Below are 24991 nucleotides of genomic sequence, written 5' to 3'. Positions count from 1 at the left end.
CACTTCTGCTGGCAAACCGTCCACTTATCTACTACACTCCCAGTAAACGTCGTTACATTACATCCAAGCCTCTGATCCTCTAATTTTCGCCTCTTGCTGTCCTCCTCCATGTATTTAGTTCAGTTTGTATTGCTATGTATTTAGGTTGTATCTCCAGATTTGAATCCGTGACACCGCGAGGCTCGGGATGCTATTTACACAGCGATACAAAGAACTTATATACCGGGCCACGTCATCTAATGACCGAGCTGGAAATACGCATGGGATTGTGATATATTCGGCAGATAGCTGCGTTGTGTCATAGAGACCTGCATACAGTTCCCACTGTTGTTTCCTGATCATAACACAATTGACGGGATGTTTCCTGATCACGCTTTAAGGAACCTGTCAGTAAGCAGCGCGTTTCGCTTGTTCTATTATCATTGCCGTTACGTGAATGAACTCCAAACCTTTGCTTGATTTTAACTCTTTATCATACCTCCCAACATTTCAATGGCCAGATAGGAATAGGTTTAGTTGGGGGGGGGGGGGGTATGGCTAGATGTGTGGCTTTACCCAGACCTTTTTATGCGACTTTGTGACCGATATTTAATTTTTATTATTATAATTATATAAACCTCTTTCTTTGTTCTGTATCATAACAAGAATTGGGGGGCTATAAATCTTTCGTGCAGCGTGGAAAACTCCAGAAGCAACTTAAACTCTAAATATATGGAAAAAGAACATTTTGGCTCCTAAACGCAGGAGAAGGCGGCGGAGGAGATAATTCCGGAGAAAAAAAGGAGTAGATGGAGGAACAAAGGACAGACGTGTCATATGGCCAGAGGGATACTTTTGTTTTAGGGGTGTGGTGGGGGTGTGGCTAAGGTGGGGCTTAGCAAGACTTTTCATGTGACATTTGACCTATTCATAGCTATTTATCTAATTGAGTAAGGTATTTAAATGAAGATAAACATATTTCATTTTGAAACATAATTTCTGCTGTTTCTATGCACATTATTGGGGGCTTTAGGGCTGCAGAGCCCGGTGATACCCTCATACCCGGCAAACATTCCGAGCTCCTAGAAAAGAGGGGCATCGGGGGAGGAAAGAGGGACATCAGGGGAGGAAAGAGGGACATCAGAGGAGGAAAGAGGGACTGGTGCTTCTTAAGACAGGGACTTTGTAAATATGTCTACTGATCAGAATGAAATAGAAGAAAGGACAAAAAAGAGGAAAAGAATGGTAGGGGGGACAGAAAAGATGTGTGTATCTAAACTTTATAACCAAAATCTCTGGGAAAAAACCCTTTTTGTTACCAAGATCACCATCGCAGCCCACAGCGGCCATTTGGTGTCCTGGGTACAGCGGTAACTTTATGTAAATCTACAGGAGATGACATCATCGCCCTAGAACTTTGTGAATTATTATTAGCGGGGTTAATCTTGTTGCCAGACTCCCCGTTTTGTCATTGTAAGATGGAGTCAAACTCACGATTGTTCTCAAAGTGAATGTCGGATAAATACAGCGATTACCCGGGGGGTGTAGCGGCAGAAGAAGTGCTGCAGGGAATGAAGTGTCATCATACACGAGGAATACTATGTATGAATACGTGATTCTTACAAATCCCAACCTCTTTTCTTTTTCTTTTTTTTGTCGCTAAAGCCTTTAAAGAAAGTCAGTTATTGCCCGTGGTAATATAAAAATAGCGCGTCGCCCGCCGAGGACTTAACGGCCCTTTACTGCATCTGTTTCTCAAAAAAAATACCGTTAAAAACCTAAAAGACGTGGGATCCACCCCGGGGATATCGAGTCATTCATCCCCTGCTTTTTTTCTAAGCTTGTAACCCCCCCTCCAAATGTATCAAAAGATCCAATAACACAAAGAATCTTTTTTTGGCCGCTCGGCGTGGAAACACGTGGCCCAGAAGATTAGATTCCCGCTGCCTGCATGAAGCTCTGCGTTCCAGAATTCTGGACTTTATACGGTAAATTATACAGAAACAGAAGGAAGAAAGTAAAAGCCTTTAACGCATTATGCTTGAGGAGGACACAGTCTGTGAGCACGTTATTTGTGTTACCGCTGCCTGTTTCTCATTTCATCCTACGTTCTTTGGGGGGGGAGCGGGGGGGGGGTTGTGAAGATCATATGAAAAACCGAAACGGAGAGATTTTACGGGGCAGTTACAAGTGATTTCTGCTGGAATCATTGGTAACGTCACTAATAACGTCTGGTGTTCGGTGTCATCGGTACTAAAAGGAACAGAATTCAGCCCTTTCCTGTCTGAGGACCTTGTAGTGGATATTCCGTGGCTCGTCTAATTTATTACGGGGTGCGTTTTGGTAAATAATAGGTTTTCCGACCCAAGAGTCTCCCCCGTTACTTATCTTAGCTTTAAGAATGCTAGCAGCTTCCTCGGATCATGGAGTTCTATGAATATATTCACTAACCCGGGGGTTTGTAAGCCTTGTGATAGACTGTGGGGTCTTCAAAGCCTTCTTCACCTTCTGTAGCAATGTGTGTTACCGTTATTGGTAACCGAAATACTTAATTTTCACGGTACCCCTACTGAAATAGCGCTGCGGAATATGCTGGAGCTCTATGAAGATAAGGTAATGTTAGCAGGAGAGTTGGACATCTTCTATATGAAGATAGTTTCACTGGAAGTCCAAACACCTAGATTAGTGAATATATTCTGTGGTTCTGTCATTTATTGATAGAATCGGTAGAATAATCACCCCCTCCCCCAAGCCACTTCTTGAATGATAGTCCATAATACATTTTAGTTGTGAAGGACCTCAGGAACCGCACCCCACTGGTCCATCTTCATCATGATTGGGATTTAATCTGGACGAATTTCTCATAAACTAAACTAAATTCTCAACACGTCATCAATACAGGGAGAGCCATAAACACAACACTAATATGTATAAATTCCTATCATGCCCTGCTCATGCAACCTCGGACTTTAGGTCACAACAAACAATCCTAGACAAGTTGGTTTAGGTGGCTTTACGATGATGTCTACATGACAGAGACCACTTTCTTCATAAAACTACCCGGAAAAAGATTCTCTGACCTGGCGAAACTCCACAATAAACTACGCACACATCGGCTGTATTGGGGGGCTACTTACGTCTCGGCTCTCGAGGTCCATCCACCGTAATTTTGATGGCTCGGTGGTAAGTGGCCACTTGAGGTGGGTTGGTAAAAACAGTGATGGTGAGAGTGAAGCTTTTTCCTGTAAAAAAACAAGAAAAACTAATGACTTGTTAGCAAATTAACAACATATATATATATATGGATACAAAGTATACTCTGAAACCCTCTGGAAAGTGGAGTTGAACTTAATTTGGTGGTCCTGGTGGCCCTGCACTCACGCAAAAACACGACACCAAAGATATAATCATATACTTATAATCCGTGAAGATTCTGTAGGAGACTCTTCCTATATTAACCCTTTAATAGTCCATCTCAGTGATTCTGTTGCTAAAACTGGCTAACGGCGCCAACCAAACAGTTCCAATAACACTCCTTATCTAAACCATTAATTGTCGAGAGGTCATGAATTATGAATTAAGTCACCAAAATTCAAGCAGGGATTACAACTGGGATATACCAGGAAGAAAGGGACAGAGTAGGACGCTCGGATATCATTAAATACAATTTAATGATTGGGTCATGGTGAGAACAGGTATTTCTAATGACATATAATTAGCGTGATGTATAGTGTGAAATAAACATGTTACTCCTACAGATTAATTGTATACAAATTTGCGTGCTGCGCAATGAAACGAGTGAAGCTCTAGACAAGCGTGTCAATAGCCATATACACGTTGTGAAAAAGCTAACGGGTCATTGGGTTGTGGAGCTGACATTCAGCTCAGGAGAAGATAGAAGGTGGCATTAGCATCTCCGTCGGAACCGAGCCAACTGAATGGAGATGGATTTTGTTAACGTGCAATCCTTTGCCTTGGTTTTAGAGCTTTAAACCAGATATAATCCAGCTCTCTTGTGTTAATCTCTGCTGTGATGATTTATTGACACCTTCTCCAGGTTGTGTGATCCCATCGCCTTCAACCGACTACAAGTCGAGGGAAATCCACTCGGATTGACTAGCAATAACGTCATCGATGAACCCAGGACCGCGGTTTTACTGAAGAAAATGCTCAGTCTCTCCAAGCGGTTGGTCTCTGCTTTGTACCAACATAGCCCTAAATTAGAATTTGCTTCCTTTTCAGTAAAATAAAAAGATATTTTAAACTCTGTCCCCTTGGGAAAACATGGGGGTTTATCAATGGTTTTTTGGAATGTGATGTCCCAAATGGACCTTTTCGGTCTCCTAGACGGTTTGCCACTTAAAGCAGACAGCTCAGGACTTGAATGGAGGCCTCAGTTGCCCTGTGGGGTAACACTATCCGTTTCACAGCACACAGGGTGGAGGTGACAGAAAGGGTGAGGAAGAATGCAGCGATGCCTGGCACCCTTCGTCTTTGGCAGCCGGCCAGTGCAAACGGATTATTAGGTAATGCCTATTAAGAAAATGCAAGATATCTGTGTGAATCATAAATATTTGCTGTTCGTATATATGTTTGTATAAAGGGGTTGGACTTTTAGCGCTATACAATGCTCTTTCCCATGAAGCGCATGAATAAACTTGTTTTTAAATACTAAGGAGGTATTACAAGCACCGGTCTATCGGTCACTCAGGTGAGTGAGCTACAAGAATTAACGATAACATATATTTTACAGACAAGAGCAGATGAGAAAACCACATAATTTTGAGCTACGTGCACCAGATGAGTGCGGGATAAGTGTCTCCTACATGACGGTGGGTATGCTTATACTCTCCAGATCAGCCTAATGGCTCCAGGTATCACAGATGGTTACCAAACCTCGGGGGCAGTCCTTCGATCAGCAGGGGTGGTGCTTGACTGTGAACTCCCCTGGTCTGGGTCTTTCTCCACCACTCACGGCTCACCCCACCAACACTCTCAGCTTTATGCCAGCCCCTCCCAGAACCCATTAAGGAGGTCCTTAAGGAGTCCACCATGAAGCTCACTTGGGAAGTTCTAGGGTATGTAATTGAGTATATGTGCACTATTTGTAAAGTTCCAGAAGAGGGGATGTGTCTCAATTTTAAGGAGGTACCACAAACAACAAAGTGACTAAACTGTAAAAGACCACTTCATCCCACCCATGACCTGGCCAGACTCCACCTTCAATATTACCTCCACCTTTGGTCGGATTAACATACTGATACAATATCAGCTAGCGTTTAAGTAGAGGCAAATGATGAGTTAATTTTAACTTTTTGGATATTTGCTCCTAACACACAGTTAAAAAATCATCCCCGACGGGCAATTGGGTTACTTTGCGGAAAACAGCGACTTCCAGAAGTTTGACAACACTGGTATTTGAGCCAAACTCATGCGTGATTCTAGAACTCTTGCAGCCATGTCCTCAAGGCACATGCTAGACACTGAGGTTCAAAACAAGGTAATTTTATACTAAAAAAAAAAAAAAAGCCAAGGAATGTAAAAAAAACCTGCTATATATTTTTGACGAGATCTCCAGCTCACACGGCTAAATAATAAACATTTCTGGATGAAATACAAGTAGAGAATTCCCATTAATGGAAAGAAAAACAAAGTTTCTAGATTGAGCCTTTAGAATGTCTTCCAGATGATTAAAAGTAGAAGAACGTACAGAAAACAGATATATAAATACAAACCTAGCTAAAAAACCTTATTATTTCCATGGTGTGGAGGCTACTTTCGGAGCCTCCCTACATTCCAAATGGCCTAAAAAAGGCCACTTTTCTTTATGGGGTGAGCTTGTTATTAATTTTTGTCCATAATAATGGCAAAATCGCCTTAAAGCATTTAGAAGAATATGAATATATATTATACATACAATTTAATTTATAAGTGCATTTCTACTGTTTCTATCCACATCGTGGTGGGTTTTTTAGGACTTCCCAACAGAGAGATACCTCCATTTCTAGAAAAGAGGGACATGAGTAAAGGAAAGCGGGACAGAGGGAATCGGGTCCTAAAGAAGGACTGTCTTTTTTAATGAGGGACACTTGGGAGGTACATATAGTACTAAGATGGATAAGACATCATTCGCTTCTTTTGCGGGGCTCGTTTTTTTTTTCCGTAAACGCAAAGCAATGGGCTTCTGCCATGGGCAAGCGATAGAGAGCCAGGCATATTTACCAATCCTGCCTTCTAATGTAGAGGTGGAAGGATGGATTTTGCTTTGGGGGTCCTACAGAATCTAATTTCTAACACTTTATTAGAACAAAAACATATTTACAATACAAAGCCGGCAAATTGTAAATGATGGGGCTTGCTGTGGGTTCCGTTTGGTGTGCAATGAAATCCTTTTGCACGTTAAATCGGTGAAAGTGCTACATTATCGCTGCTGATCTGTGGGGGTTTTTTTAGGTTTACTTTGGATCAATAACTCTTTCTGACTTCCACGAAGGCTGCATTTCTTTTAAAGTGTGGAAGCGGATTGATTGGCGTGGCTGAGGTTAGAGGACAGATCCCCCGTCACATTACGATGAGCCATAACGATCTGAAGCAATAGTAGTTTTCCATTTTATTTCCATCAATGAACATTTTTTTCATCGACTCTGGAAATGCATCATTTGCTGCTCCCAAGTGTCTAACAGATGAAGCATAAAAGGGGAAGCCATACCAGACCTTTCAGAAATAACATCCATAAGATCCATTAAATACAAATTAAAATTAATATATATAAATAAATAGTTATTATGGTGGATTAAAGCATAGCAAGCACATGCTTTTTGTCTAGAACGGCGCTGGGCATGCAAAGCTGTCATTCGGAATTCCGACACACCAAAGCCGACAGTGGATCCTATTGTTGTTCTATAATGTTTTCTATTGGGAACCGGATTTTCATCTTGAAGGGATACATAGAAAGGTCGTATCCACAAAGCTCCAGATACTTTGTCACATAAAATTATAAAAGTGCCTATAAAATATTTAAGAATAAATAAAAGAAACGTATTCTGGATATATTTCTGTTTTTAAGGTTTTTTGACCTTGACAAGTGAGTGAGTATACCATAAATAATAATTAGCGGATGAAAAGTTTTACGGAAAAAAAAAAACCATAAAAAGTTTGCCGTGCCTTTCATATATTATTTTTTTTTAATAGATAACTTATCCCCGAGCAATAAATTAGAGGCCCTTCAGCAATGAAAGAATAAAGCTTTCCTGGACAGGAGGTGACTTAGAAATAAAATACGGGGGGCTTTGATGCTATCTCACCTGCTTAGTTAAAAGTCTGAGCTCATAATACATGTCCTCGGCTTCATTTTTCCTTACATTGAAACCTTAATCAGTCTTTGGTGTCGTCTTAGATTCAACAGCCACATGCCTATCCCATGCATGTTTATATACCATCACTGTATCAATCTCTACCACCTCTGATGGTAGGCTGTTCCACTTATCTACCGCACTCTAGGTAAATGATAATTAAATCCCAGAGTATTACATTCTTCTTGTAATACTGTTAGGGCTTGTCTTTATTTTATGCTATAATAGGGATCCGAGGATGTCTTGGCAAATTAATTGGGATTAATTGGGGATTGGGAACCGGTAAATTCCTCCCAAACTCATTTGGACCTCCTGGCGATACTCGATAGAGGTTCTGTCTTCTCGTCACCAAGTTCAAGGGACTGGCAGGCTTTGCGGCGGAGAGGTTAACTCTCGGTGGGGTGGTCTGGGAGCGAGACGAGCCGGTTCTGCCAGTAGCTTGTTGAACTTGATATGAAAGGTTGCAGTTTTGGCTAGCGGCCAACCGCAGGGCTGCTGCTCTCTTTTCGAGCAGTCTAACGCTCTAGAAGAACGCACACCTCAGACTCTTCCGTTTGTCAGCGAGGCTACACTGTCTGCAAGCACCACGGCATTAATAAAACAGCAGGGAGGGTTGCTTTTTTTAGAAGCGAACTTCAAAGGGATGACTTGGAGAACACGCCAACCAAATCAGCCCTTTCCACCCCATCCCTGCAGGAACCGTCTGCGTGGCTGGTGTGATTCGCTAAAATAACCGACAAACTTACAGGCAGAACGGATGAGATCCTTTAGTGAGCTTTGGCAGGGGAAATTCTATGATAATTTTGGCTAAAATCACCCTGATTTCTCAGAAGGTAAACAAGGGGTTAAGTTAGTTTGCAGATCTTATGGTTCAAGGTCCGGAACTTTACTTCCTAATGATGTCATCATTAGTAATAGATGTTTTTGTGTGTCGAACAAAAAGAACTGTTTGCAAAAAAAGAGCTGTTAAAATATGCAGACATGATGCCAAAATTTACTGTCACATTAATGACATTTGAATGATTTTTGCAGACCTGGAGGCGGCCATTGCTGTCAGTCATGTGATATGCTGGTGACTTTCGTGCTCAAACACCACACTGACCTGATGCTTTATAGCAAGTCAGTTCCTCAATAGACTTTTATTAGTCAGAGAGTCCGGCTGGGCGATTAAGACTGAGTCATTCTATTGTTTATTGCAGGCTGTATGATGAGGAGTCAGTGTTTAGATAGCAGAAAGCAGCGCGAGAACACACACAAATAGCTAATATGGAGTTGTCTGAAGACATCACGTTCTACCAAAACAAGAACTGTTTAACTAAAGCAGGAAAATATATTTAAAATCTATTTTTAATTAAATATTCAAAATAAATAAAAAAAAAAAATGATGATGTTTGGTTTCTTGCAAAAAGCTGAGATTTGAGACAAAAAGGTGGCATTAATCACTGTCTCCTTTCCGCATACAAAGGCTGCTTGAACCAATCAACAACAATCAGCAACTTAACGCTCCAGGGAGATAAATGAATGGGATGAGTGATCAAACAGATACTGAGAAAAAACATAAGATTTAATACAAATATATTGCGTATTTTAATCGTTAAATACCATTAAATAGGTTTATTTCGTATACAGGGCCACAAAATGTAGAATTTAGTAAAGTAATAAATCCGTTCTGAATACGCATCATTTATTCACCTATAAGAAATGTATCTTTCTCCTGAACGCCTTTAATCCGTGACAAGGAATGCGTTGGGCAAGAGATTATAAGAGATGTAGCATAAAAACCACAGCAAAGGTGATTCCACCGACCGCACGTAGAAATAAGTGTTTTACCTTTGGCAAAAAAAAAAAAAAAACAACTACATACAACCGATTTAATACTTTAAAATATTCTTTTTTTATATATAATAAACAAGAAAGGTACTGTAAACAAAGGAGCGGTGATTTTCCACCTGCTACATGAAGTAACCGTGTTGACTTAACCATTGTGTCCCACAGAGTAATTATCCGCAACGTCCCGCCTGCAGAAAGGCCGACTAAGTCAGATACACTGGAAGCTGGAATGGTGGTTTTGTTGACCGCAAAATGTTTTTCAGAGACAAAGAAGAAAAAAAAAAATAAAAAAAAAACGTCCATATTCAAATTAGTGGTTATAATTGGCTGGCGCTCGGGAATCAAACGCAGCGAGCCAGCGTTACTCAAAGACAAACACTGTGCTCAGCTAACACACTGGTTCTGTCTTTTGTATTAAGCTTTTGTAATCCTTTAACCTGATTGTTACATCACACAAGCCACAAACTCCGGAGGCTTTTTATGCAAAACAAGATATATTCAGCTGCGACAAAATAATACGATATAATGGCTACCATGTCTGGAATCATAGCCACATACCCGGCAACCCTCCGGGTTTAACCAGGAGTCTCCGGGTAAATTTGGCTTCTTGCGGGTTTCTGGGTCAGTTTCTTGTGTCTCCAGCACTTGGCCACACCCATTCCCCACCTACTTTCTGCCTAGTCCACTCCTACACCCCACCCACTAAAGACTTCTGGGGCTAGCAAGGGAGGAGAGAGGAGATTGGGGAGAAGGGGGGCTAGCTGAACCCCCCATATTATGTCAGAATTCTCATGACGAATCACATTCAAGAATTCACTATGGCACACGTGCAGGAAGCATACTTAAGTATGCTTCCTGCTTCCACTACAAGCAACCAGGGAGCCAGTCTATATATACTGCGATAACGAAAGAATGCCTGCACCGATCTGCATGCACTAAAATGCACTGGAATCCATGGAAAATGGACTTCATCAGTAAATTATACAATTCTGAGGTACAAGACTGTTTCCTTAAAATTCCCAATAAGCACCAGTTAATAGAAAGCCACCATTATTCAGTACGTAGTTTCAAAGTTAGTTCTTGGTGTTCTAATTCCTGCTTTATTTCTAGCATTCATTAATCTATTTAATTTTTTTGTAAATTTTATATATATATATACACCAACTATTGTTTTTTTATTGAGATATTGTATGACTATGTGGAAGAGATGGGAAAAAATTTATATTGACTGATATAATAACAATAATAATAATAATAATAAAAAGTCTAAACCTACTTCCGAGTATGATTGACAAAAAAAGGGTTTAACATTGAATTCCTTGAGAAACGAGACATACTAGACATAACTCAGAGCCTGTTCAAACACAGCAACAGAACAGCGCAATTCATGCATTGAAAGGCAAACAGCTAACACCTTAGTAAAACAGCTCCGCATTGTGCAGGCCAATGGGAGAATGTCACCGACTCACCGAATGACGGAGCAAAGGGGCGTTCAGCATAACCATTCATACCCTAATCAGCTTATCAGACCAATGAAACACTTTACGCCGTCTGTGTATTGTTAAACCACCTTGCTTTACTGCAATGCTATGATTGGTGGCAGAGCCAGCATTAGCTTATCAACTCCCTACCCTAAGGTCCTGTCTCTCTTCCTCCTCCACCAACGCTTACAAGGGCTGCCTGAGCCAATCAACAAAAATCAGCAACTTAACATTATAGAAAAGATAACTTACTGAGGAGGAATAATCATGCAGATCCTGAGAGTATAACTTTCTGCATGTTAAACACATAGGGTTCCTATATATGCGGGGTAGGCCTGGAGCTCTCCCTCTTCTTGGATGGTGGCTCCAACGTTTGTGGATGGGAAATGGGCAGAAGAAACTGACCTGGAGACCCAGAGAAGCAAGGCTTCACCCGCAGACTCCAGGTCAGACACAGAGAGGTCCCAATATTACTCTGTACCCCAAGCCACATGTTTATTGGATCATTTGGTTCTCATTGTATACATAACACGTCATTAATGGACACTTTAAAGGGGTATATGATTCCAAGGGCAATGATCTAACCAGAGTTGGAATTTTGGAGTAGAGCTGTCCCAAGAAACGACACCATTGTTTGTGCTTCAATTGCTGTAAGGGGTTAATAATTTATCTATAAGTGGATTAGTTTTACACCCATTCATTGGCGTTTGTCAGAAAGGTGGCGCATGCACTCGATCATTGCATTCAAAGGGAATCAGTTCGGCAGAAATGACTCTACACCGGAAGGCTTTTTGTTGGCTCTTAATAAACAGAAGTAATTCCCAAGAACTGGAAACAGAGTATACGCCGGACATTTCCCGGCCAGGTAGGAGAATCGCCAAACTCGAGGATTTGTCTCAACTTGTTGTGTTTTTATAAGTAATGTAAGTGCCTCTCCGGCTAAACTCAGTACTATTATGTATAACGGATTGTTAGTTCTTGGCCCCACAGACGAAACATGAATAGCGATGCCTGGGATGTGGAGCAAATAAGCGTTAACATATCCGCCATTTATTGTTTCATCACATAAAAACACCAACACGCTATAAATATTCTGGGCAAAAATTTACAAACAAACAAAAAATGATCAGGGAATTATTCTCGGTAAAAGTTTGGGAATTCAAACCCCCCCCCCCCAAATTCCACACTAAGACCCTTGGTTAAGGGGTATGGATACAGGTGAGCAGAGTTAGGTCTATAGACAGAGCCGGGGGAACCTATCTCGCCCCTTGTGAGGTAGTAAAGCTTAATACCCCATTGTATCCCAGCGCATAGCTACATCGGGGGATGGGTGGGTCAATATGGCTAAATATACTATATTAATTATAATATGGAGCTGAAATATCCTTCCCTCAGCTGCTATCTGCTGGGTCAGACACGTGTTGGCTGTGCTGTACCGACAAACCACGACAGCAACTACGGCAGCAGCTGATTCCGATTAGTGGGGAGCGAGCAGACTCCCCGGGGAGCGAGACCGACGACCTTCTACAAGATTTTTATTCTTTAAGAAAAAATTCTACTGTAGAACTCTGTGTTTCAAAGCAAGCGTGGTGTCAAAATCTTCAGTTATACAGTTACAAAAAATTATATATATATATATATAAAATAGCAGATTTTAAAAAAGGTAACTCTTAGTGAGCATCTGCTGTGACGTCACCATGAACACCATCGTTTAGTTTCACATCAATTTATAGACAATACAGAGCCAGAGAGGGAATTTCAGGAGCCAGGTTCATGTGTTTATCTTCCAGGAGGGAAGATAGGAGAATGTTGGGAAGTCAGCGGTAGAATGGCACGAGCCATGGCTTCTTGGCTACTGGGCTACCGTATGTGCAGCCTCGGATAATCCAGGGCTTCTGGAAATAAAATGGATTCCTTCAGGCTGGTTGATTGTAACTCCATTATACTCTTGGCCATCCTGGTTCTAAGCTACTCTATTGTGGCCAATATTAACATGTAACATTTTACTTAAAATTTCCACAATGGCGAACGGATGTGGGCAGCAGCGTCATAAAACTGTTCTTTTGGGGAACATGATGGTTACACTCTTGATACAGAATGGCTAAAGAGGGAAGAGGATAGATTGAATGCTCTTCTTCACTTAGAAGAGCAGCAGGAGAAACAGCGGGAGAATATGGTGTGTTCGGTGCAGAGTTGGCTGGATACGAGGGAGGATTTAGAAAAGGATATTAGGGACATGGAAACACTGTGTTCAGGACAGTAGGGACAACTGAGGCTTCGAGACCAGCAGCGGATAGAGACGGAGGCTGCCATGGAGGAAGCTGAGACACTAAGGAAGAAGTTAAAAACTATGAAGAACCTGGAGGAGATGCTTCTGCTGTCACAGAGATCAAAGGTGGAGACAGTGATGAGACAAATGGGGTCAGGGCCAGGAGCTTTGGGATAATTGGCTGAACAGTGTGTATCTGTAACAAACGAGTATCACAGTTTGGAGGAGGCACAAAAAAGAATTAGCAGAGCTGAATGAGAACTTGAAAAGGGAATTAGATGCTTGAAACTATAGGGCTCAAAAGGCCGAGCATGAATTTCAGAGGTCACAAGGCCACCTTGATGGAGCTTAGCAGCAAACAAAACAAGCTCGGTAAAGGACAAATGGAGTCCCAGAATGAAATCATGAGCCTGAAGAAGAAAGTGGAGCTCTGGCAGAAAACCCATAACTTACAACGAGCAGCCAAAGAACCAATCGGTCGTCCGTCACTTTTCGCTCCTCTACAGCGTCCAAGCAAGTCATCTGTCCACCACTGGACTCCAAAGGTTCACAGAGGACAATGTGGACCTTGACTCTACCTTTGCTAATAAAACATTGGAACCACTCTGGTCCAAAGAAATGTAAAACTATTTGGTGTAGACGTGATCTCAATAAAACCTGCTACATCTTTTAACAAATTATACAAAGGGCTACAAGAGTAGAGGCCTTTCCTAGTGGAATAAGCCAAATGGCTAATGGTTGGAGTAAATGAGAAGAATGGGGGAGAGAGTGGCAGCTCCAGTTCAATGTTGGTAAATAAAACAAATAAAAACACAAGATACATTATAGAGTTGTGGATGAACTGAACAGCATTCCGGTAGAGGTGGAAAAGACTAACACAACAATTGTTATATTTTGCTTGTTAACAAGAGAACAGTGGAAAGACCCCCAACCGGCTCAGCATACTGAGCAGTATTTGGCACATGCCTCTGGTGGGGCATATGAGCCATTGGCGAGTGTTCTACAATCACAGCAGGACAGTTGGCATGTGTGTTTGTATGACTGCACCGGAGCTACAATAAACTGACTTTTTGTTACCTCTCGAGATCAGAAAAGGTTAAAATTAAAAACCCAAAGAGAAGATCCGTGTGGAATTACCAGCCTGTCTACACAGTCAAATAAGGTGACGCAAGTGACACCGCAGCACTTGAATGTCAGCGCTCCGGCCCCTCTGTGACCTTATTATTTACTTGTTCAGGTAGAACGCGGTCTGACTGCCGTTTCTGAGCAGGAATCCCTCCGTACTCCAGACTATAATGGTATAACATATAATAATGGCGTTTTTGGAAGGTTATTCCTCTTTTGCTGTAGAAATGTATGCGGTTGCAAACCTGTTGCAGTCGGCAAAAACAGGAAGCCACCAAAATACATGTGAAAAGCAGGGCGGATGTCTTTTAACTGCTGGAGTTAAGAACAAGAAGAACATTCAGCACCTTACCCTAGAAAACATTTTGCAAAACAAAATAGGCTTACAACGAGAATAGAGTCAAAGCCCACCAAGAAATCCACTGCCAAAACAGAGCTTCCTTTGCCCGCATGTGTGGCTTTCCGTTGGGTGAATGAATTATTGACCATTAATGGCGTTACGTCTGCAATGTGAATATTCCCGTCATGACCACTAATGCATCTTGGCTTATGGGACAAGGTTGAGAGGTAACTCGGGTTGGCCAAGCTCTACTGGGTTTTGCTGCAGACACTTCTCAATGTCTGATCTGTATGGAAACCCTTGTGTGATGGAACTGGTGCAAGGATTGACACACACAGCATTCTGGTGAAGTCAACTTTGAGACCCCTCACAAGAAAACATACACAACTGGGTTGTGTTTAAACTCTAACTCAAAGAGAACTCAACAGAGAACTTTCAGAATCTTCACATTTTTAATGTTCCATAGAAACATAGAATGTGACGGCAGATCCCATCCGGCCCGCCCAGTCTGCGCGTTTTTCCTGCTGTAAAGACTTAGACCTTAATCAGTCGTAGGTCTCGTCTTAGATTCAGGAGCCATATGCCGATCCTAATGCATGTTTAAATTCCCTCGCTGTATTAGCTCCAGCCCTTCTGATGGGAGGCTGTTCCACTTACCCACCACCCTCTCAGTAATGTAAAACTTCCTTACATAGGATTCCAAGATCTATACAAGTAAGAACACACCACGTAGGACTATAAATGGGATTGTAATGGCAACCAGGTGTCCACATGACTGGTTATGCCTGATCCATTTGGAAAATGAATAACCTAATTAACACTATAATGTTCGATTACTGTTTAAATTGTCATATCCTATCAACAACAGCTTTAACAAAGTCATTTAAACCTCCTAAAAGCAGCAAACGAGTCGCTTTGTAAGCGGTAAGAAAAAAAAAACAAGCCGCGCTATAAAAACAAAGTGTAGGAAATGTTTGTTCTAGGTGTTTCCCGAGCGTAATGATAATTATATTTAATTTACCCTGTAGTAGTATCAGCAGTCTATTCACAAGCTGTTGTCTCCTCAAACAGAAGAACGGTACGGCTCAAACACCGTAAACAGTGGAAACGTCCAACGTGTGGCTACCGTGTCAAAGCCAACCTCAACAAGCCATGCCTCGTCGGGTGTTTGTGTAAAAACTCGACTAAAGCAAGTCCATTTGTGTTTTGCGGTCACTCTACCCTCGCACAGGGTGATGCACATTTTTCTCTGCAAATCTACACATTTTGGATCGGGATTTATTACATTGGAGGAAATTATCATTTTTAGGAGAAAATTTGCAGTCATGACAATATTTTTCTACACAGACCCTTAACTGGTTTGACCCTGCGACCTTGTAAGACATCTCATTAAAAAGAGTGGTGACATCTTCCTTATAGGATATTCATTAGATATATCCTTAAAAAAAATCCACCATAGACCACAAAATTAGCATTATGCAAACTCTGCGACCCCGCGCACCTGACCTTTCACCCCAAGATGCGGACAAAGCCATGTCCTATCGAAAACAGGTTAACAACCCTAAATCCTAACCTATCGGTAGTTCTAAAAGTTCATTGCGGAAAATCCATAGTTCCTGAAGATAAACGTAAAAGAAGACAATTTACAAGAGGGTGAAAAAGCTTAACGATCACAAGCGATTTGGACATTCCGTTTCTCTGGTTTTATAACATACCCCCCCCCCCCAGAAAAAGGGGTCGAAAGTAAGTGTGTATTCCAATGACAACGGGACATCGAGCGTTAACAGGTTTTACAGAAACTTAATGCCTCACTCTTTTAAAGTACCGAAGAGGCTGGGTTAATCTATATAATTAACATATTTCTTTAGGAAACAGAAATATAAATATATATATATATATGTATCCAGCATGGCCCAGCTGTGACCCGTGTCTTCATTAATGGGAAAATATTGTAGAAAAGTCTGCAGGGTTTTGGAACAGGGCTACGTGAAATCACTAGAAGACCACAAGTGGTCCGAGAGGCTCCAGATACGCAGCCCCAACGTAGACCTCAGACTGTCCATCTGGCACACAGGGCAAATGCCGCTGGCCAACAGAGCCACGCACTCACCCGGTATTACGCTCCAACTTATATATAATTTAATATAATATAGCTTTACATGAAGTAAAGTAGTGTGCTGGCGTGCATATCGAACCACACTTATGGGCAGCTGGTGAACTTAAAGTGCCAGGGCCATCATTGCCCTGCCTGCCCCATCATTGCCCTGCCTGCCCCATCATTGCCCTGCCCCAACCCATCATTGCCCTGCCTGCCCCATCATTGCCCTGCCTGCCCCATCATTGCCCTGCCCCAACCCATTAACATCTTTAACGCTATATAGAGATCCTGGGTGTGCGAATTTTGATTATTGCTGCAACAAAGTATAAATACCATATAGATAAATGTATGTTTGTTTGTGGCATTAATGGGTGGAATTCCTCCAAAGTGATTTAACCCCTTCCTTTGACCAACAGGGACCATCTGTGGCTTCTTTCTTTAAAATATTTGATTTTGGGGATGTCTCCGTAGAAACTGACAGGGTTATCGACAATTTTAGGAACCCTTTGATAAGATCTAGCAGGCTGGAGATTCACAAACATGAGATCATGGATCATACCAATAAAGAGCAGATACTGAAACCTAAATTGGTACAAAACACCGTAGATGTTTAACGAACAATGACCTATAAATATCAGTTTAAATCAAATGAATAATACAAAGTGACAGTGTTAAAGGGACAGTAACACTTTCCAGGGGTCAAGTTTTAACCCTACACACTCGTTTCTCAGACCATGGAGTCTTTAGTTGAAGTTGATCTTTTATATGGTCAGCGCAGAAAAAAAGATATAGAAAGCTATGAAAGAATAGAAAGATACGATTTTTGGGACCCAAAATCCTATCCAGCTTTACACCAATTAAAGGTATATCCATTTTACTTATCAGTAGATCATGGGATTCCATTCCCTTTGTTAAAAAACACAACATAAGAATTGATTAGGTTTTCTTTGTAGCAAAAAAAGATAATGATTCGGAGAAAAAAAAACACTTTGGAAACAAAAATCACTCCAAATCTCTATTCATGTTAAATACATTATTTAAAAATCCATAGTCATTTCCATTTTTAAAAAAAAAAAAAAAAAGCCTTACCTCGTCCGGATCGGCCAACAAATCTAAGGTCATTAAATCGGGCTACTTGATTCTTCATGGCGGCTGTGGCGTTTCGGAGCTCCGCAGAATAGTTTTCATCGTTTCCAGCCATGACTGTGACCAACGTGCCATCCGGAACATCCCCTAATCCTACCACCTGGGGGGCAAATAAGGGTAAATTATTAGAGAGGAGGCTGCAGACGGAACGGAGGAATCCCACAAACTGCGTATGGAAGCACGGAGACAATTCTTTCCATATCATCGGGTAACATTTATAAATAATTCATAAGAAAGATTATTTTCTTATCGGTGTAATCATTTGAATCATGCAATTAGGAATCGTCCTCCTGTATCTGTGATGTGCTAGCGTCTGGTGTGTGGTATCTACAGAGATACGACGAGCGCAAACTGTTAGGCGAGTCGTAGATTTTGTCTCTTTTTTATTTCTTAATCCCTTATTGCAGGAGACTTATTGGTGAAGGCAGAACATTATTTTTGCCATTGTCCACGTTTACTGATAAAAATGAGTAATGTAAGAGAGGTGGATACATAGATAAAAAGATAACGATAGATAGACGGATAGATAGACAGACAGACAGACAGATAGATAGATGGATAGATAGACAGACAGATAGATAGATGGATAGATAGATAGATAGATAGATGGATAGATAGATAGATAGATAGATAGATAGATAGATAGATAGATAGATAGATAGATAGATAGATAGATAGATAGATAGACAGATAGATAGATGGATAGATGGATAGATAGATAGACAGACAGATAGATAGATAGATAGATAGATAGATAGATAGATAGATAGATAGATAGATAGATAGATAGACAGATAGATAGATGGATAGATAGATAGATAGATAGATAGATAGATAGACAGATAGACAGATAGATAGATAGATAGATAGATAGATAGATAGATAGATGGATAGACAGATAGATAGATGGATAGATAGATAGATAGATAGATAGATAGATAGATAGATAGATAGATAGACAGATAGACAGATAGATAGAGATAGATAGATAGATAGATAGATAGATAGATAGATGGATAATTAGATAGATAGATAGATAGACAGACAGACAGACAGACAGACAATTAGATAGATAGATAGATAGATAGATAGACAGACAGACAGACCTATAGATAGATAGATAGATAGATAGATAGACAGACAGACAGACAGACAGACAGACAATTAGATAGATAGATAGACAGACAGATAGATAGATAGATAGATAGATAGACAGACAGATAGATAGATAGACAGACAGACAGACAGACAGACAGATAGATAGATAGATAGATAGATAGATAGATAGATAGATAGGATCCAGTCCTAGATGAAATTTCTGGAAGAAGCACTAAGCAGTTTTCGGACAGACATAAGGCAGAGATGAGACTCGGGGAGAGATGGAGAATGCTTCAATGCTTTTAAGAAATTTTCCTTTTTTTTGGGCAAAGGCTAAAGGCGGCCGAGCACCCAAAACGTGCAAAACGCAGCCTAAGTGGCCATGACGGGACCTGCCGGGGGCTGCGGATGCTCGGTGTGAACGTTCAATCTCAAAGGATTAGCAGTGAGCCCGCTAGGAGTAATTACCCCCCTTCAATCCCCCGCTGAACCTTAAACGAGAGGGGCTCGTGTAAAATGACAAATGTCACGGAGACCTGCGATGGCTTTTTAATTGGCTCAACCTTCACAGCCGTCAGCTAATATATCCCCCCCCCCCTCAAAAAGAGGTCCTTTCCCATTAAAATAATCTACTTTGTCTTTCTTACTAAACACTTCTCTATAGTAAGGTGTCGGGGGGATCTCGGGCCGGCGGCTGATCAGCGGAATGATATATAAAGTGACCGACGTGCTGAATTAGCATTCGATGGCCTAATAAGTGGAAATCCAGCATGTGAAGTCTCTTTTGTGTTTGTTCCGTGTGACCCCGATGCTTCTGAGGAGACGTTTGGGAAATCACCGTTTCACTGAAATTTGTTCCGACTTTCACAAAAGCAACTCGTTTTGCACGCGAAGCCCCCCAGCGATTGTGATGCGTAGGAAGTGAATTTAATAAATGGCAAGTGAGTGTTCCGAAGCCGAGTTCTAAATAAGGCCTTAAAAATAAAAAATAATAATAAAAATATATATATATATATATACGGTATATAAGTGCGGTATACGCTTCGTGATATAGGAGCTCTTTCTATTGCCTTGAATGCACTTGGAATTTTATTTCATTTTTATTAAAAATATATATATTTTTTAAAGTATATGTGATATTATTCCTCTTATTATTATTGTCTATAAAATTATAAAAGTGGAATTTCATCTCATCCTATAACGATTAACCTTTCCGGTGCCAAAAAACCCCCATTACATAACGAGAGAGATCCTTCGCGTGATGCGGGAGGCAGGAATTAAAAAATACAATGATTCTAAAAATAAAATCTATTTTTAAATGAAAGACACTGAAACCAAAAAAAAGGAAGTTTGCGCATGGATTAGGCTGTTTTTTTTTTTTCCTCTTAAATTTCTTTCTTTTTTTTTAGATTCTTTGAAATGTCTTTTAGGCAAAATGTCACTGGACTACGCAGTACTTAACATGTATACATTATGCTACGCATTTCACGATAATGTAATCCTACCCCTATGGGAAACATATACGGTGTTGGGTATAAGTCAGCTTTTTATGCTATTAAAGGGTAACGTGGATCTGCGTAAAAAAAAAAAAAAAAGTGGCCAAATATGTCCTTTTTTACCTTTTTTTCTTTCTTTAAGGATTCTCAATCTTTAACCATTTGAATGACAGAGGATGCGGTAAAGCCTTCCTCCTCTCTGCAGCCAATATAATATTTAATTTTTTCACCAATTAACATCCACAGCTCATTAACCCCTTCACGACAACCCCGTACATGGACGGGCTCACAATGCGTTGTTTTTAATGGGTTTAAGGACAACCCATTGTCTTTAAGGGGTTAATATCTTATTTACAGACATTTCAGGGATCTGCTGTATTTCTTTATTTTTTTACCGCCACGTATTAAAATTCTCACATCTACAGCATGGAAACAATTCTGCAAAAAATAATAAACTGATTTAGTGCTTTGAAACCGCAGGTAAACACATTACCATACCTGGGAACGCTCTAAAAGAACCCAGACTTTTGGAATATTAACCCCTTAATAGCCCATCGTGAATATTCTATGCAGTGACTCGCCAGACGTGTGACTCAAATGGCTCTGATACCGGCCCTCGTGGGAACCTTGACTTCTCATGATTCAACCTTAATTGAGTCACCTGCATTCAAGCAGGGATATCAACCATAACATGCTGGTAGCAAAGGCACCCATTGGGAATCTTATGTATAGGATGACAGCGGGGGAGAATAGGAACGAGTCAGCCGCAGACTGTGTGCCCTCGAGAATCTGCCCCTTCACCCTGAAATTGGGGCAAAAACCCTGTGACTAATATTACCCTGCTCTATCCAGGGACTGAAATAGTTAAAAAATAGTTTATGGCTAAAAAAAAGTTGGTTGCAAACAATAATATAACAATATCATTATTTTAGGTGCATTGCTTAGCAAGATATTATATAAACATATATATATATATATACACACACAAATATATATATATATATATCCATCTATATATATATATATATATACACGAGCACCCGTCGCAGGAATTAAGATACTTTTCACCACGCGTGTGTCCGTGAATAGAAACAGTATTATTCTACATGATGCAAGGCTACGAATTAGGGTAAAATGATGTTAAAATGTATTAATAATCAAACTTCCGGGAAAGTCTGCGGGTTATAGTCTATGGATTATGTTAAGTTTAGATTTATTATTACTAGCTATTGATTTATATAGCGCCATCATATTCCACGGCGCTGTACAATACACTTTTTTTTATTTAACCCTCAAATGTTCTATTATACTCAACTGGAGATCCTTCACGTGCAGTTAGCATTTGAGCTCGAACTCTTGTCTAGAGCACAGCACGAAACCTGACCTGAGAAATAAATATCTGAGCCCATTTTATCCCGATGTGGATATTTAGAATTAAACTAAATTACTAAATTTAAAGAGAACTGAGCTGAAACTCAAATGGCAGATAAGAAAATATTAACATCAAATATACAGGCGTCCTAATAGTTTTAGAACTAATTAAAATGATCCCACTGTACAGCGCTGCGGAATATGATGGCGCTATATAAATCAATAATAAGGAAAATGCAAACAAATATAATATAAAAATATAATATTTTATATTATATATTCTATTTATAATATGATATATTTTTTTTTATAGTGGATCTCCCCTCCATATAATGGGATTTTATATTTCCAAAGATCACAGAGAATGCTTAGAATAAAAAGATATTCTCTCTTATTCCTCCTGATGCCAAATTTCTTGCTATGAATCAAACTTATTACATTACGTTACATTTATATAAAGGACGCCGGCAGATTCTGTAGCTTTCATTTTTTTTCCTAGCCGTCTTCTAGATTTAAAAATTCAACGTATATTTTTGTGCGCGATATTGGGCTTATAAAATAATAATAATTAATTCTGATTTATTACATAAATATTTTCCCCATTTGTGTTAACTCTTTGATTTCTGTTTAATGATCAAGTTAACTTTTGCCCGCTCGCCCCTGTGGTACGACTGGGCAAAAAATCTTTTTTTTGTAGGCTTCTTAATTGTAAAACATTCTTTTTTTTAAATTTCCATATTAAATTAACCGTTCGTATAGCTACTAATTACTCCAGAAACATAAAGAGTACATCTTGTACCATCTAGTCGTCTGTTTTAATCAAGGAGGATGCTGTTATCACTTTATAAATAATTGTAAAAAAAAAATAATAATAAAAACCTTCTCAAATTAGGCAGAAGCCGCATCGTCTGGAAAACCAGCTCCAGGCTATTACGTAATTTCAACTAATTTAACATACAGTTCTTAACACTATTAACTATTTCCACGGCATGTATCCTATAGATATGATAAAATGATATTAATAATAATATATTATCTATCTATCTATCTATATAATATATTACAATTATATAATAATAAGCATCTGTATGTGTTAAGGGGTTCCATTTAATATTTTCTAGGGGAAAAGGACTTAAAAATGAGTTTGTGAGAAACAGAAACAATTTTTGGGGGGGGTAAAATTTAAATTTTTTTTTGTTTTTAAGATTTAACACTTTGAGTGCTACAGCAGTGAACCCTCCAAAGCAAGGAGGTCGTCTCCCGGCACACAAAGGGTAAGGGTATGTATGTTTAACTCTTAAGCTGCTTTGAGCAGGACCCTTCCCATCTTTAAGTGCAAATTGTTATGTGATGCACTACTTGTTATGCCCGTTGTACAGCGCTGCGGAATATGATGGTGCTATATAAATCAATGAATAATAAAACTGCGGGGAGGGCTGCTTTTCAGGTGAGCACATTTAGCAGGTATTAATCGCGTCTGCGGGGCTTCTCGCCCATGAAACTTTTTTGCATTTCAGGACAGTGAGTCAGGAGTGAAATATTTTACAGGAATATATCTCTTCCTGGAAGCATCACACGGCCCAGACAGCGAGGGCGAGGAGCGGGGTATCGGGGGCTCGTAACACGAGCGCTTAAGGAGTGTATAGCAGAGGGGGCAGCAGGGGGCCGGTGAGAAGTGTTAATTCTTCGCTATGTGCAGAGAGATACGCTGCCAACAGCGAGGTGCTTTTGCTGCTTTGCTGCATTCATAAAATTTTAATTAAATTATACGTTGTGTACATAAAAGGAATTTCTGACAAAAAGAACGTTTTTTACATTTTTGAGACCAAGCCGCGTTGTAAAGAAAACACTGGATGCCAACATCCTGAGAGTTTACATTCAAGAGTATATAATTTTTTTTTTCATGGGCTTTTTAGCACTATATTAAACTGCCACTGAGTATTGGATTGTAAGCTTATGAGCCGAGCCCTCCATACCTATCGGCTCGTCTTAGTCTGTCAGTTCTAGTTTTGTCAGACCCTATGATTGTGGAAAACAATTAATATTAACTATTAATAATAATTGTTATTAATATTATTAGTGACTTCTGCAATGGTGCCTGTGTTTAAATCCATATCCTACGCCTATCAAGATGAGACTCTTTGTAATGTTAAGATATAAATTGTCATGCAAGGGTTAAATGACACCAAGACTGTACATTCAATTATGATACAGCGCTATGGAATATGACAGCACTATATAAATTAATAATAATAATATTAATAGGTTATTAATAATAAATAATACCTATACGCATAGAAAGAATGTTGTATATATATATCTATATATGTATTAGGAAATATTCTAATGGTTACATTATATAATAATATATATTATAATAACTTTAAACAATAAATAGTCTCCTTGTCAGGAGAGTAAAGAGACGGGAGGTGTTATGGCGGAGACACTTGTCTTGTGCCGGTGCTCTTATCGTCGTTATTCTTCACATCCCCCAGATAAATGGGTAACTCGCCTCCTTAATAAGTATGTTGGAAAAGCTGGATCCGATTTCTCCCCAGAATACTCGCTTACGGCTACAGTTACAAAAAATGTTATAAATGATAATAAAGTAAAATTAATAAAATATATATTTATATAGATAAGTGTTAAAACCGATAGATAGATAGATAGATAGATAGATAGATAGATAGATAGATAGATAGATAATGGATGGATGGATGGATGGATGGATGGATAGATAGATAGTTCGGGTCAATGCATTGCTTTGATTGACAGGTGTACTTTAATATGTTACTTATGGGGGGATGTGGTCTGGGGCAGGTACATTGGGTCTAACATCCTGTGTGCGAACTCCTAAAGTAATAGAACATCACGTGTATCATCTTATAAGTTATGCCCCCCGCAGGGCACGTGTCTTACCTTGAAGGCTATAGGCAGGGTCTTGTTGCACCTCCAGTGGGTCGGCAGCACCGAGCAGAGGAAGTTGGGGCTGTCAGTCCGGACTAACTCTCCAGGGTGATCGGACAAAACTTCCACCATATTCCTGTCTGCAGTCCTCAGTTTGCCCACCAGGGCGGCGCTGGTGTCCGGAGCGCTCAGGGTCAGTGGCTCGCTCATCTTCCCCGGGCTCAGAGTGGTGGAGGGCGGCGTGAAGCGGCGGCTGGTGCTGGTATCTACGGGGATACGCATCACAACAAGCCTTGTGAGTAAAAACTAACGGGTGCAATGGGATCAGTACCCCCCAAATGTGCCACGATCTGCCCCGGGGGGAGTCAGCGAGTCACCGCAGTCCAGGGGCAAAGAGCTCAGACAGGACAGGGACCGGTAACAGGTATCGCCAGACGGCGGCAACAATGTATCAGTTCCAGAACTTTGCAAGTCAGTTTAGACAGTCACAGAGACCCTG

At 40.3% G+C, this 24991-nt stretch overlaps 1 protein-coding gene across 3 annotated transcripts in view; it reads right to left on the bottom strand.

The window, feature by feature from the left end:
- Nucleotides 1-24774, bottom strand: part of LOC149275840 (runt-related transcription factor 1) — a 54940-nt gene extending 30166 nt beyond the window's left edge. For all 3 annotated transcript variants that reach the window (XM_089504227.1, XM_089504228.1, XM_089504229.1), the window contains exons 1-3: nt 24505-24774; nt 17564-17720; nt 3117-3221 (exon numbers count right to left, since the gene is read on the bottom strand). In XM_089504227.1, coding sequence (XP_089360353.1) covers nt 3117-3221; nt 17564-17720; nt 24505-24774 — 532 coding nt within the window. The remainder of the gene's footprint in view (nt 1-3116; nt 3222-17563; nt 17721-24504) is intronic.
- Nucleotides 24775-24991: the final 217 nt, after the last annotated feature.

The sequence above is a fragment of the Sceloporus occidentalis genome, unplaced genomic scaffold (genome assembly GCF_023333645.1).
Source record: "Sceloporus occidentalis isolate IW3139 unplaced genomic scaffold, rSceOcc1.0.p SCAF_262, whole genome shotgun sequence".
NCBI classification, from domain to species: domain Eukaryota; kingdom Metazoa; phylum Chordata; class Lepidosauria; order Squamata; family Phrynosomatidae; genus Sceloporus; species Sceloporus occidentalis.
The sequence above is the reverse complement of the archived record's forward strand: the minus strand, read 5'-3'. Positions and strand labels throughout refer to the sequence as shown.